Source organism: Molothrus aeneus, chromosome 8 (assembly GCF_037042795.1).
Source record: "Molothrus aeneus isolate 106 chromosome 8, BPBGC_Maene_1.0, whole genome shotgun sequence".
Classification (NCBI taxonomy): domain Eukaryota; kingdom Metazoa; phylum Chordata; class Aves; order Passeriformes; family Icteridae; genus Molothrus; species Molothrus aeneus.
This window is the reverse complement of record NC_089653.1, coordinates 2,160,100-2,175,281: the sequence shown is the minus strand read 5'-3', so window position 1 is coordinate 2,175,281 and position 15,182 is coordinate 2,160,100. Positions and strand designations below refer to the sequence as shown.

Genomic DNA, 15,182 nt, shown 5'->3' with positions numbered 1-15,182 from the left:
TCCCATCCCATCCCATCCCATCCCATCCCATCCCATCCCATCCCATGGGACAGGAGACAGCCCAGCTCTGCCTCAGGGAGCCCAGCAGGTGAAAGAGCTGCCTTGGGAGGGAGAACTCCCCCCTGTGAAAGGAAGTTCTTGGTGGAATATGGAATAATCCACAAGCAAGGTATAAACTGGTCTGGGACAGAGGGAAAGAGCATGTGTGTGAAAAACGTCAATCACTTGTTTTTAAAAGTTTAAAAGTTTAATAGTAATAAAATGGTTTTAAAAATAGTAATATAATTAGAGTAATAATAATTTGGACAAATTGAATTAGGACAATATGAGACAATAAATACAAAGAGTTACAGACAGTCCAGGTACCTTTTCTGGGCAAAATAAGCCCGAAAAAGGCCCCACGTTAACAGAGGATTAACCCTTAAAAACAACAGCCTGTTGCATATTCATACACCTCATCCATGATGCATAAATTCCATTCAAACCCAGGATTCTGTCTGGGCAGTGTCAGCTTCTTCCTCTGAATCCTGACAGCGCCTTCGAGGCAGGAAGAAGTTCGTTTCTTCTGATAAGAAGGCAATAAATTCTCTTTCCTGAAAGATTCAGGTGTCCTGTGGCTGCTATCTCAGTGCAAGTCATTTCTTTACAAAAAAAATATCCTACATAGCACAGTTTCTTTTTTAACATTTTTATAACCTAAAACTATATTTAACACATACTTAAGAGAATTAATACAGCATCACTTTCTAACACAACCCATATAATATTCATTTGAATATTTGAGAAAAGCCAATCATAAAATACACATTTTTCACAATGTGTGGGCACAGGGATGAGAAATCCAGATAGAGGTCAGTATTTTCCAAGTTTTCTGCTGATACAGGGGGGCTTGGTGGAAGGGAACAAGAGCAATTCAAGGTACCTCAAAACCACATTTCAGAGGAGCATCTCTGACTCCTGCAAGCTGTGTGGGGCTGGGGGTGAAAGCCCTCGCTGTTCCCACTGCATGTGCACCCTTTGCAGCAACCTTTCCTCTTCCCTGCATAAATCTGGATGCAAACCTTCCTGGGAAAAAAAAACTGCTGGGTAGTATTGTGAGATGAGGCAGAAGATGCCTGGCAGAGGGAAGCAGGGAGATAATAAAGGCTCAGGCATTCCCTGCATCCTGCCCCTGGTGATTTGTGGGCAGCCACGCTGCAGTCGAGCTGTGGGTGCTCTGTGGGGAGTGGGTTTTGCCAAGAAAAGATGCAAAGAGTCGATGCCAGCTGGACTGGGAGCCCTGGCCCTGCTGCTCACTGCCAGGTCCCGCTTCCCAGCTGCTGGCTGCTGGCTGGGGTTTGGGGAGAGCACTGCAGTCTTGTTCGGTGACACCAGAGGGGAGCCGTGCCTTGGTTTTCCCGGGGCGGATGGCAGACCCGCTCCCTGCCGTGCCCCAGAGCCTGGGGCTGCTCCACCCTGCTCAGGGGCTCACAGGGATGCTCTGGGCTGGTTGCATTCACGTTGCCTTTGGCAGTTTTTCCATGTGCTGCTGCTTGGGTGATTCACCAGGATGCCATGGGCTGTGTGCCCACCAGGCACAGGAGCAGCTCCCCCTGCCCAGCTCAAATCATCCCAGTAAAGCTCCATCCCTGCCACTGGGACAAGCATTGGAATGCAGGGTAGGATTGATGGAGGCATCTCCTCCAGCACACAGAGCTGTGGGATTTATGAGGTGGTCCTGAGGCTCCAATCCAGCAGCCAAGGGCTCCTGAGCCCACTGTCCCTGCTGCCCAATGACGAGGGCCGGGTAACTTAACTTTGCTTTGTATTTGGTAAGCTCCCCAGCTCAGGTGGAGGAGAAGGATATCCAGCTTTGGCAAGGTAGGAGGACTCATCCCAGTCTGGAATTCTCTGCCCTTGACTTCTGCTCCTCTGCTTTTCTCATGAAGGTGAAAGCCACGGATGCGGACGAAGGCATTAACGGGAGAGTGTGGTACAGGATTGTCAAGGGTGAGTCCAGGTGCCCCTTCCTGCATCAGGGAGTTTGTCCAAGGCTCTACCCAGCCTCAGGAGGCTGAGCTCACCATCCTTTTGCACTTTGGAGCCCACAGAACCATTCCTCCCAGCCCTAAGCAAAATTGAGCTTTAGGGCTCATTGCTGGGGAATGATTTGTCATGGATGGACAGCTAGATAGAATCCTAAAATCCCATAATGGTTTGGGGGGGAAGGGACCTTAAAGTTCACCTCATTCCAACCCCCTGCCATGGGCAGGGACACCTTCCACTACTACCCCGGTGTGCTCCATGGCCTTGGACACTTCCAGGGATGGAGCAGCCACAACTCCTCTGGGCAGCCTGTGCCGGGGCCTCCCCACCCTCACAGGGAAGGATATCATTCCAATATCCCATCTATCCCTGCCTTCATTCAGTCTGAAGCCATTCCCACTGGTCCTGTCACTCCAGGCCCTTGTCCCAGGTTCCTCTCCAGTTCTCTTGGAGTCCCTTTAGGCACTGGAAGGGGCTCTAAGGTCTCCCCAGAGCCTTCTCTCTTCTCCAGCCTGGATCCAGAGCAGAGCTGCTCCAGCCCTCAGAGCATCTTTGTGGCCTCCTGTGGGCTCACTCCAACACATCCACATTTTTCTTATTTGATGCCATTCTGTAGCTCCTCCTGGCCTGACCCAGGGCCAAATGCTGATGCAGCTGAATCTGATATAGCCAGAAGTTGAAGTTTTGCTCAATAATCTCCCTCCAAAAGAGCCTCCCAGGGAGGGCTCAGTGCATCACCAGGATGGGTGTGGAGGCAGTGGGCAACATCCCTGTCGTTTTTTCCCCATTTCCAGGAAACGAGCACAACCACTTCCGCATCAACCCCAGCACGGGGCTGGTGATGCGAGGGGTGCGGCACCTGGACAGGGAGCAGAACTCCTCCCACGTGCTGGAGGTGGAGGCCTACAACACGGAGCAGGGGCCCATGAGGAGCTCCGTGCGGGTGAGGAGCTCGCACAGCCGATTGCGCAAAACGCTCGCACGCTTGGTCCTTTCCAGCAGCTGGACAGGAAATTGGAAAGATCTGGCGTGGGATGTCTCTGGGGGCTGCTCATGGCTAGAGAAGAGCTTGTGGGTGGGGGGTGGTTTGATTTTTCTTTTTTCCTGTGGTGTTTCGGTGCTGCTGAGGGGTGCACCAGTCACTCGGAGGGAGCCCTGCTCGCTCGGTGAGATGCAGCTCTGCTGTTGGGAAGAGAAGCTGAGCCTCAGCATGCTGAAAACTCTGTGTCCTGGCCAGGCACTATTTAAATTATCCAGGAGCCAGTGGTGACAGTCTTCAGCTGCAGCACAGCCGCTTCCCACGGCTCCCACAAACCCAGCCCTCCATCTATTTTTAGACCCACTGCTGGGGTGGGCTCTGGCTGAGTGTGAAGTGCCCCCAGCACCAGCAGCAAGCAGAAAACCAGGAGAAGGAAATGTGTTCCTTGGGGAAACAGCACTGAACTTGGAGCAAAAATTTCCCAGCGAGTCTCTCTGTTGCAAGGTCTCCAGGGGTCTGATCAGGGGATCCCAGAGGATGGAGGAATTGATGTACCCAGTGTGCCTCCTCCCTAGCAGGGAAAGGCTGACTCACTCTGACCCACAGGATCTAAAGGTTTAAGTCAGATTTAAACATCACAGGTTTAAATCTGTGATGTTAAACCCTTTGTGTTCATTCTCCAACCCGTGGTGTTTGTAGAAGAGGTGTCTTGGTTTGGAAAGCCAGGAGTCTGCTAAGGAAGGCAGGAGCCTCCCCTGAAATGGAGAATGTGAACCCTCCCCACCCCTCCGAATTGTTATAAATTTTAAATTAAGGGGCTCTCAGGCAAAAATATGGGAACAGGAAATAACAGTTCTTTCACAGGGAAAGGGGAAAAAATAAAAGGATAAAATAAACAATGCAGTACACTAGAACAACACTGACAGAGTCAGAACCCAGCCTGACACCCTGTGGGTCAGGGTGTTGGTGGCAGTCCCATTGGAAATGTGGCTGCAGCCCTCCTGCAGTGTCAGGGGTGGTTCTGCTGGAGCAGGGGGTCCTGTAGAGAAGGATGTGTTCTTCCTCTGAAGATCCAGTGGAGGAGAGGCAGCTGCTGTTCCTCTGGGGAATCCCGTGGAGAAAGCCGTGCTGGTGTCTCAAAACCTCTGGATTATATCTGGGTAGCAATGCTTGGCTCCTCCCTCTGGGCAGAGCATCTCCCAATGGGATGTTACAGTTCTTATCAGCCATGCAGGGACATTCAATAGCTGTTATCAGCAGATGTCCCCTCCCAGGGAGGTGTGAATGTGGTCACTCAGAGAGAGAGATCAGGCAAACTGCCCACTTGACAAAGGTAATCTGCCATACAGATGGGAATGAAAAACATCTTGCATTGCAATTTTCAACAAGAGGTTATCACAGGATCATGGAACGGGTTGAGTTGGAAGGGACCTTCAATTCCCCCTAGTTCCAACCCCTCTACCATTGTCAGGGACACCTCCACTAGCCCAGGTTGCTCTGAGCCCTGTCCAGCCTGGCTTTCAACTCTGAAATGTTTCTCGATGAGCACCACCAAGGGTTGGTTCTCCAATCTCACCCAGTTCATGTGTGGTTTTTCCGTGGCTTCCCAGGTGATCGTGTACGTGGAGGACGTCAACGACGAGGTGCCGGTGTTCACCCAGCGCCAGTACAACCGCCTGGGGCTGCGGGAGACGGCGGGCATCGGCACCTCGGTGGCAGTGGTCCGGGCCACCGACCGAGACACAGGTGGGAAGGGCAGGTGGGAAACACCCAGTGTGGGGAGGGCAGTGAGATCAGCCACCACACGGATCCTTATGGCCCCTCTGCCCACAGAGCTGGCATTGCCCCTGAGCAAGGCAGCACGGGCCGGATAGCCCAGCCCCTCCTGGGGACAGAGTGTCTGAATCCTGTTTTTTGCAGGGTGTGAGAATCCACAAAATCAGAGGGTTTTGGGAAAGCTGCAAAAGGCAGGCCTCAGAGACAGCAGAACTGTGATTGGAGCCAAGCAGCAGCCATGAGATTGGTCAGCAGAAAAATTATTTAAAAAGTAGAAAAGCAAGGACAAATAGAACAATGGTCTGTGTATTAACGCTTGTCTAGAATAACTCCCTAAGGTGCAGAAAAGTTTATCTAGCAAGATATTAGGAAGGCTAAAGCTTAATAATCGAGCTCTGTGTGTTGTGTTTTAAGGCTTACAAGTAGGTATTCAAAATAAGCAAGCATTGTTTTAACCAAAGGTACGTGTGCTTATGGTGATTGGATAGAACTACTGTCAATGTGCTTTTGCTTTGTGTGATTGGTCAAGAAACTTATAAAGTGAGTTGTAACATTAAGTTCTTGGTCTGCTGCCTGGGATGTGAGCTGGTGGCATCTTCCCATTGTCATAACCATGGAATGAGAGTGATGCAGGAAAATCAAACAGCTCAAGGCACGTTCCACAGCAGCCCCATCCCATTTGTGATTTGTACACAGACCCCTGCTGGCGACAAGTGCCCGAATACCCAGGCCGCTCGTAGCCGTGGCTACCTTAGCAAGCTTAGTGGATTTCAGCTCTTTAGTGATTATCAGCTCTTAGCATTCCAGATCTTTGCTTGCTTGCTAAGGTGCCTGGTGGGCTAGAGGGAGAAGCAGATAAGAGAGGAGAAGAAGAAATCGTCCTGGTGGTTCCACAGCGATGGTTTTATTGAGGGGTCTGTGAAGGGTTCCAACAATGACTCTTCTTCTGCCAAATGGGCTAAAACAGCCCCTTTTTATAGGGTATAGAAACCTTTTCTATAGGTTTTTAGAGGGATCCAAACTTGTCCAATAGTAGGAGTTAGGGGAAAGTGACCTATGGGGTTACAGAGATAAGCTGGGGTCCGAGAGGCAGAAGATAGGAACTTATTTTGCTATCTCATCATGACTCAGCAATTCCTACTGTTAAGTCTCAGCCCTCCATGGAGCCCTAGCCAATTCCATAGAGTCTGCTACAGGTCCTGGCTTGGCTGTGCTGAAATCCCGTGGGATGGGCTCTGCTGCAGGGAGGTGGTATCAGTGGTGTTGCCTCCTCGGGGTGCTTGGTGCAGCCAGCACCTCCAGATCCTGCTCCCTCCCCAGGGAACGGGGGCCTGGTGAGCTACAGAATCGTGTCGGGCGCGGAAGGGAAGTTCGAGATCGACGAGAGCACGGGGCTCATCACCACCATAGAGTACCTGGACTACGAGACCAAAACCAGCTACCTGATGAACGTCTCTGCCACGGACCAAGCACCCCCCCACAACCAGGGCTTCTGCAGCGTGTACGTCAGCCTGCTGAATGAGCTGGACGAGGCCGTGCAGTTCTCCAACAGCAGCTACGAGGCCGTGATCATGGAGAACATCCCCCTGGGCTCCGAGGTGCTCCGCGTCCAGGCGCGCTCCATCGACAACCTCAACCAGATCACCTACAAGTTCGACCCCAACACCAACCCCCAGGCACTCTCCCTCTTCAAAATCAATGGGATCACGGTAAGCAGCCACAGCACGGTCCCTCCTGGTTTTTTTGGGCAATGTGAGCTTTGGTTTTGGTGGCCAGCACAGCTGCTGCTCATGCTTGGCAGGGAGTGATCACGGTCAAAGGCCAGGTGGACCGAGAGAAAGGGGATTTCTACACCTTGACAGTGGTGGCTGATGATGGAGGACCGAAGATTGACTCCACAGTGGTGAGTAGCTTCTCCCAGCTTCCCCATCTCGCTTTCCCAGGACAGCCTGTCCTAGCTGAGTTTTCTGCTCCAGCTACTCCAGCTTCCAGGAACCGTGTTTTGGGGGGAAACCTGCTAAAACAGTTTTGAAGGAGGTAAATTTAGGGCCCTTGAAATACTCCACGGTGGTTTGTGTTTCAGAGGGTTATATTTAGCAGTTTCACAGGCAGCCAAGCAGGGGGTGATTTGCATTTCTCTGCTGGGTTCTGGACCAGCCCACAGGTGCTGATGGCTCTGCTCTCCACACAGCACCGTGCTCTTGTCTGAACCTCTCCCAGGGTGAGGGGCAGATATGCCAACCTCAGCTAGGAAAAACAAAGGGATGTCCCAACACTGTAGCCTCCAAATCGCTGCAGAGGGGTACCCATGACCCCTGGCACTGCTGTGGTAGGATGCAGGGTTAACCCACACTTCCTCATCCCTCGCTAACTACTCATTGTTTGTGTTCTCTGTTTCTCCCTCTGCTTTCCTCCAACAGAAGGTAAGCCTGCTGGAGACCAGAATCCCTCCCAGGGTGCACACTGAGCTCAAGGAAGGACTGGGATGGATGTCCCACCAGCACCAGCCTCCCTGCCACCCCCAGGATGTGAGGCAGCCCCGTGAGCCCCTCTGCTGCTGCCGAGCAGGATCCCTGATCCGGCTCCTGATCCGGCGCTTGGGACAGCAGCTGCCGGATCTGCCTCAGTGGCTGAATGAGCTCTCCCTGCTCCTGGCTCTGTGTTTTGAATCCAGCAGCAACAATAAGTGAATCACCCCAGGGCTCACAGCTCTCTCCCCAGCTTCCTCCCGGGATGTTGTCGCATTCAGCCTGGCCGCACCTGGGAGCTTGGGGCACCCATAAATAAATCCCCGGGAACAGAGAGGCTCTTCCTCTCTCATCTCTGTGTTGCCCTGCAGCACTTGGATTGCAAACTCGATGAGAGCATTTCCTCTGCCTAACTGTGGCTAAGGTAGCCAGGTCCCCTCCGAGCATCTCGTGCTCATGTGCCTTTTTCCAGGAGGGAGCTCAGGTCTCCTCCACACCCAGCTTGCCCTGGTTGAGTTAAACACACTCAGCTCTGCCTTCTTTGTGCCCGTTGAGCTTTAGAGCAAATCCTGCCTGACCCTGCTGCTGTGAGCATGGATGAAATCACTGCTAGTGAAAAGTTTAGCAGGAAAGAGTCACCCTGCAGCAGCTCGAGCTGCTCTGTGCCTGGCTATTTGGAGGATAAAAACCAGAGGGTGGGCAAGGGTCTGGCTCCTGTCCATACCCTGAGCCCCGTGCCCCCTCACAGGTGACCATCACAGTCCTGGATGAGAATGACAACAGCCCCCAGTTCGACATCACCTCTGACTCGTCTGTCAGCGTGGCCGAGGACAGTGCCGTAGGCAAGAGGGTGGCCCTGGTGCTGGCCCGAGATCCAGATGCAGGCAGCAATGGCCAGGTAGGGAGGGACACATTTGGATGATGCTCTTACACACGTGGTGTGATTCCTGGGGTTTTCCTGTGCAGGGCCAGGAGATGGACTCAATGATCCCTTCCAACTTCTCTGAAGCTGTGTGTGGTGTTTCACTGACACAGAAATCCCCCTGCCAGCATCCTCCCAACCCCTTCCCTCTGCATCCCTGTGAGAGCAAACTCTGGTCATTAAGGCCAGGTTTTGGGGGTGTTGTGCAGTGAGTGCCAAGAGTCCTCAGGCAAGGCAGCAGGAGAGGTAAAGCATTGTCCTTGGGCTGTCTGGGGCAAAGAGCTCTGTGGGACAAGTGTCAAAAGCAGCCCTGCAATCTGAAAACCAGCTGTGGCCTCTCCCGCTGTGGGGGCCAGCAGCAAAGTCCTTGGCAGGCTGAGCAGGAAGCTCTCTGACATTTGGTATTTTCATTACCCTGCAGACAAGCATTAATGAGGTCCTATCACCCTTAATAACAGAAATTGCTGGCAGCATGGGAGCTGCCAGGGGGGTTGGCCCTGTTTGCTTTGGGGTGGCTGCAATAACCCAGCACACCTGTGACTCCCACTACGTTGGACCTTTTCAAAAGTTGGGGGGATGCTGGATTTCTTTTTGTAGGGTCTCCTTCCCCTTCCTCCTCCTCAGCATCACCCTGCCTGCCCTGGTTTTGTTTCCCTGTGATGGTTTCAGGTGACTTTCTCTCTGACATCGGGGAATATCGGCCGTGCTTTCGAGATCCGTACCACCAACAGCACCTACGGCGAGGTGTTCGTGGCACGGCCGCTGGACCGGGAGTTGCTGGATCACTACACCCTACGGGTCAGCACCAAACCACCCCCTCACCCCATGGTTTGAGCACCGAGGCTGTTTTGCTTGGAGCTGTGAGCTTCAAAATAGCACTTTTCCCCTCGGAAATCCACCCCTGACTGCAGATCCAAGCGTCAGATGGCGGCGTTCCCCCCCGGAGGAAGGAGCACATTCTGCGGGTGAACATCCTGGATGTCAATGACAACCCCCCTGTCATTGACAGCCCCTTTGGCTACAACGTCAGCGTGAGCGAGGTGAGCACCCAGATCCTCCCCTTCCATCCTCCCAGGGGCAGCTCTGACCACAAGGCAGGTGGGGACAGTGCAGTGTCCCTTGCAAGCATTACCTTGGGTCATTTAAGGCTTGGTGACCCCGTGCAAACCTCATCTTTGGCCATTTGATGGTTGGGATCCCCTTGCTAACATCACCTTGGGTTATTTAAGGGTTTTGCCATGAAAAACTCATCTTTGGTCACTTGATGGTTGGTATCCCCTTGCAAACCTCACCTTGGGTCATTTAAGCATTAGTGACCTCATGCAAACCTCATCTGTGGTCATTTGATGGTTGGTGTCCCCTTGCAAAGCTCACCTGGAGTCATTTAAGGGTTGCTGACCCCATGCAAACCTCATCTTTGGTCATTTGGTGGTTGGCATCCCTTTGCAAACCTCACCTTGGGTTGTTTAGGGACCAGTGACCCCTTGCCATCCTCACTGTGGGTGATGTAAGGCTTGGTGACCCCTTGAAAGCTCTCACTGGTGATGTACTCCTCGTTTTGGGCTAGGAAAAAGCTCTATGAGCAACTTCAGCCCCTGAGGCTGCAGGGACCAGCCGGAAGGAGAAGTGGCTACACGCCCATGGAAATGCCACCAAAGTGACACAAGAGACGGTGCTGTGCAGAATAAGAATGGCTTTCAGGAAGCAGCTTAGCAAGGGCCAGATAATTAAGCAATAAAACACAATCAGGCATGAGAAAAGACAACTTATTTCCTGACAGTTTAATTCCTGCACTGAGGCAGGGGGGAAATCTCAATTTGGTGATGAAAAATGAAATATGAATAATAGCCAGTGCCACTTAGCTGTGAGGAACTGCTGCTCCTGATTTATAGCTTAGCATTAAGGATATTGCCCTGTTAAGGTTTTCTTATCTATTCAATACATGTTCAGAGCAGGTTGAAGAACAGAATTTCTGTTTTGATTTTCCCCATAATGGGACTATCCAAAAATAATTAGCTGAGCTCTGGGTCCATTACACAGCCTTCACCTCTGCTCACACTGGGGGTTTTATGCTCTTCCAGGCTCTGCCAGACTAGATAAGACCCAATGTGCAGCTTTCTGCTGAGCTGCTGGGTGTTGGGGCAGTGAGTCTGGAGCCTCAAACACATCAGTGCCCTCTCCATATTAGAATTACATTATTATTTAGTATTGGTATTTACCAATATAGCAGACAGGACATGCTTTGGCTTCTCTGGCCTTGCTGCTGAACCAAATAGGGGCAAAGTGGTGTTTCACCCCAGAGACACTTTTGGCTGGCTGGGTGTGTGGTGTTTCACCCCACAGACACTTTTGGCTGGCTGGGTGTGTGGTGTTTCACCCCACAGACACTTTTGGCTGCCTGGGTGTGTGGTGTTTCACCCCACAGACACTTTTGGCTGGCTGGGTGTGTGGTGTTTCACTCCAAGGACACTTTTGGCTGGCTGGGTGTGTGGTGTTTCACCCCACAGACACTTTTGGCTGGCTGGGTGTGTGGTGTTTCACCCCACAGACACTTTTGGCTGCCTGGGTGCTGCAGCTGGCACTGCAGACAAGTCCAGGCCTGCAGGAGCTCTGGTGGTGGTGGGATGGAGCTTTCCCTCATAACAGGGGCTGCTCCTCAGGTTTCCCACTGGTGGAGAAGCTTTAAGGCAATGGTGAAGGAAAGGAGTCGGTTCTGATGGAGGGTTTGGATCCAGAGCTTTATTCTGGCCCACAGGCCTCTGAATCCAGAGCAGAAGCAATCCAGAACTGCCGGAGCACATGGTTGCTCACCCTTTTACCCCGGGGAGAGGGGCAGGGAAGGGGTAGGGAGCCACCAACCAGGTACAGGAGGGGAGGTCTCAAGGGACAAAGGACACTTGGATGGCCCAATGCCCCCCAGGGGTAGAGGGCATCCTTTGAATCTGCCAATCACTCGATGCCCTTCTGGAATGACAGGATTGACAGGCAGTGCTGGGCAGGGGTCAGGGTGGGGAAAGGAGGGATGATTGACACACCTGGGAGGGAGTCTTCAGGGGAAGAACTTGGGGTTCTGAAGTAAACCATCACACCACAACAAATGAGGCCAGTGGGATTTAAGTCTCCTATCTCCGCAGAACGTGGGCGGCGGCACGGCGGTGGCCCAGGTCCGCGCCACCGACCGCGACATCGGCCTCAACAGCGTCCTCTCCTACTACATCACCCGCGGCAACGAGGACCTGACCTTCCGCATGGACCGCGTCACCGGCGAGATTGCCACGCGGCCCTCGCCGCCCGACCGCGAGCGCCAGAGCTTCTACAGCCTCGTGGTCACCGTGGAGGACGAGGGCACCCCCTCCCTGTCGGTGAGACACCAATATGGGGGCAGGATGGGCTGGGCAGCGCTGGGGGAGCCAGCTTGGAATCGAGCGTGGGGTGTGAAAAGGCACAGGGTGTGGTGTTTTGGGGACTGGGGAGAGCTTGGCACTCAGTTTGGGGTGTGAAAGAGGAGAAAAGGCACAGGGTGTGGTGTTTTGGGGACTGGAGTGAGCTTGGCACTGTGTGGGGTGTGAAAGGGGAGAAAAGGCACAGGATGTGGTGTTTTGGGGACTGGGGAGATCTTAGCACTCAGTTTGGGGTGTGAAAGGGGAAAAAAGGCACAGGGTTTGGTGTTTTGGGGACTGGAGTGAGCTTGGCACTGTATGGGGTTTGAAAGGGGAGAAAAGGCATAGGATGTGGTGTTTTGGGGACTGGAGTGAGTTTGGCATCGAGTGTAGCATGTGAAAGGGGAGAAAAGGCACAGGGTGTGATGTTTCAGGGACTGGGGCAAGCTTGGCACTGTGTGAGGTGTAAAAGGGGAGAAAAGGCACAGGGTGTGGTGTTTTGGGTACTGGAGTGAGCTTGGCATTGAGTGTGGGGTGTGAAAGGGGAGAAAAGCACACGGTGTGGTGTTTTGGTGACTCGGGGTCCAAACCTGCGGTGCACAGATTTGGTTCGGTCTCCTTTGATGCTTGGTTGTGCAAACTTCCCTCACAGTTCAGCAGGCCTCATCCCCCATCTCCAAATGCAAAAAATAAGAGTATCCCTATGGGGAGGTGTGCTGGCTGCTGCTGCCTGCTCACGGGGTGCTGGGTCTGGAAGGGGTCCAGGCATTGCCCTCCCATCTCAGCACTGGGAGTGGCTGGAGCAGCAGCTCAGCCTCAGCTCCGTTCACCACTGATGGGCGTGTCTGCTGAGGCCTTGTGAATGAGAAGAGCTCTGGTGGTTTTGAGGGCCTGGAGTGCCAGGACAAGGGGGAATGGCTTCAAACTGAGAGGGGGTTGATATGAGACACCACCCATCATCCCATGGTCTGGGGAAGTGACTGTCTTGCTTGGGTCCTTGTTTGTGCCTCTGAGGATGGCTCAAAAAGTCAAAAGAGCAAACACCATGTGGGCCATTTTCCAGCTCTGAGTCCCTTCTAACCCCAGGTCTCTGCAGAGAGGTGAGTGAGTGCCCAGGGACACAAATGGTGAGATGAGCTGACACCTCGTGTGACACTCTGCCGTCCTTCCTCTCCCCCACCTCCACCTGCTATCTCTCTCCATCTCTCTGCTCTGCCTACAGAGTCTGCCTGCAAAGCCCTGCTCTACATTTTGATGAATCAGGTGGAAGCCAGCAGTGCAAGCGGTGGCTGTGATTCTCACCTCAGGCTTTGCACTGTCAGCTCCTCCCTCCCACTTGGTTCACACTCCAGCTTCTGCACCACCATCTTTTCCATTAGTTGCACTGTCACTGAGGCTCAAACCCAGCTAAGTCACTTCCCCAGAGTGAGAGAGGGCTGTGCTGTGGCTGCAGCACACGATGCCACCAGCTCCTCCTTGTCCCTGTCACCGTGGATGTGGGACACTGATCCTGGTGTGCTGAGCTGGCAAATCCCATTGCCATGGCAATGGCTGCTTCCCTTCCCTGTGCCAGCAGGGACAAGTGGCACAGCTCATCACCCCCCGCTGCCCAGGCAGTGTCCCAGCGGCCCTGCCTGTCCCCACAGGCTCTGCTGTGTGCCCACCATGTCACGAGCACACGTTCTGCCAGCAGCAACAATCCAAAGCCAGGCACACAAAGTGCCCAGTGACCCAATTCCTGAGTGGGGACAGGAGCTTTGGCCCCTCTCAGAGCTCAGGGACACTCAGCTCTTGTCAAAGGCGTGTTGCTGGGTGCCTGCTGGCCTCATGCCTGCCTGGGGAAATGATGTCTGTCAGGGCCTTGCTGCCTGCCAGAAACCGGGGCTTTCACAAGGAGCTCCAGGCTGGTGCAACAATGCACAAAAGGGGGTGATTGTCTGTAATTTGTACATCCATCCATCCAAGGTTTGGCCTTGTCTGCATGGGAGAGGCAGAGGAGACAGAGCTGGGAGAGGACTGGGAAGTCCTCACTGGGAAGTGGTGATCTGGGATGCCCAGGACAGCAAGGGAGCAGCAGGGAAAACTGGCCAAGAGGAATCTCTCGGGAGCTGGAAATGTGGGAACAAAAGGATAAAATGCTGCTGATAAAACAATAATATTTTCATTTAAAAAAGCATTGCAGGAGGAAAAAAACCTTCACAAGCTGGTGAGCTGGAGCTGGAAGGTGTGTGGGAATTGCAGGAGCCACCTGGGCACTGTCTGACCCTGGGGCAAGCCAGCAGCTGCTCCTCCCCAAGGGCTGGCCCTGCTCCAGAGTGGTTGGGAGCTTCCTGCAGGAAAATCTCTGCCCGAGGAAGGTGCAGCACCCCTGAGCACTGGGACAGGATCCTGTGGCATCCACAGCCCCAGGCACTGCAAGGCAGGGTGGATCCTCACTGCCCAGATGTTGTCTTGCAGCTGGGTCACCTTCACCATGAGCATCTGTGTCATCTTCTCCATGGAATTGGGGTCTGAGGTGGGGACCCAGCACCTCTGTGCCAAGATTCTTGCTCCAGAATGCATGGAAGCCTGGGAAGATGTTTATTCTCTCTCCCAGAAGCTTTAGTTTTCCTTCTCGAGGGAAAACTGATGCCACTCAGTGCCCCACCATGCCCCACCAGAGCCTCTGGCAGAGCTTAGCTCAGCCTGCAGCACCAGGTATCCCAACAAATGGGGTTCCAGCCACACAGAGCCAAACCTGTTTCCAACAAAGCTTGGTTCTGTCATCAGGCAGTGCATTCCTCAGGAGCACAGCCACTTGGAGAGCCTTTCAAAGCCGTTAGGACCTGCAGGCAGGCAAAACCCCGGCGTGCCTTTCCAGCTGGAGCTGCTGAGGCAGAGAGAAGGAAGTGCTGGAGGCACCAAGCAGCTGCTGGATTCCCCTGCAAAGCCAGGAAGGGGCTGAGCTGTGGGTGGCAATAAAGCCCCAAACTCAGGAAGTTCCATCCGAGGTACACTGGGGTGTGGGTGCTGGCTTCTCCTTCATCCCTGAACCACCCTGTGGGTTCTCCTTCATCCCTGAACCACCCTGTGGGTTCTCCTTCATCCCTGAACCACCCTGTGGCTCCTCCTTCCTCCCTGAACCACCCTGTGGGTTCTCCTTCATCCCTGAACCATCCTCTGGGTGCTGGCTTCTCCTTCATTCCTTATCCATCCTGTGGGTGCTGGCTTCTCCTTCATTCCTTATCCACCTTGAGGGTGCTGGCTTCTCCTTTATCTCTGAACCACCTTGAGGGTGCTGGCTTCTTCTTCATCCCTGAACCACCCTGAGGGTTCTCCCTCATCCCTGAACCATTTCATGAGTGCTGGCTTCTCCCTCATCCCTGAACCACCTTGAGTGTGCTGGCTTCTCCTCCATTCCTTATCCACCCTGTGGGTGCTGGCTTCTCCTTCATCCCTGAACCACCTTGTGGGTGCTCCTGCTGAAGCCAGTGCTGAATTAATCAAATCCTGCAGCTCCCCAGCCCATTCCAGAGGCAAACACTGTTTCTTCCAGCCCCATAGTGTGGAAATTTGTGTGGTGCCAGGGATGCTCAGCCTGGCCATGCTGCCTGGTGCAGCTGTTGCTCAGGTCTGACTCTGTTTTGCTATGA

General features: G+C 53.4%; 1 protein-coding gene across 1 annotated transcript in view; it reads left to right on the top strand.

The window, feature by feature from the left end:
* CDH23 (cadherin related 23) overlaps positions 1-15,182 on the top strand; it is a 224,500-nt gene that overhangs the window by 175,912 nt on the left and 33,406 nt on the right. Inside the window, exons 28-37 of the mRNA XM_066554157.1 lie at positions 1,929-1,989; positions 2,820-2,968; positions 4,615-4,750; positions 6,101-6,489; positions 6,582-6,683; positions 7,201-7,203; positions 7,997-8,146; positions 8,840-8,968; positions 9,082-9,210; positions 11,305-11,532. Of these exons, the coding sequence (XP_066410254.1) occupies positions 1,929-1,989; positions 2,820-2,968; positions 4,615-4,750; positions 6,101-6,489; positions 6,582-6,683; positions 7,201-7,203; positions 7,997-8,146; positions 8,840-8,968; positions 9,082-9,210; positions 11,305-11,532 (1,476 nt within the window). The remainder of the gene's footprint in view (positions 1-1,928; positions 1,990-2,819; positions 2,969-4,614; positions 4,751-6,100; positions 6,490-6,581; positions 6,684-7,200; positions 7,204-7,996; positions 8,147-8,839; positions 8,969-9,081; positions 9,211-11,304; positions 11,533-15,182) is intronic.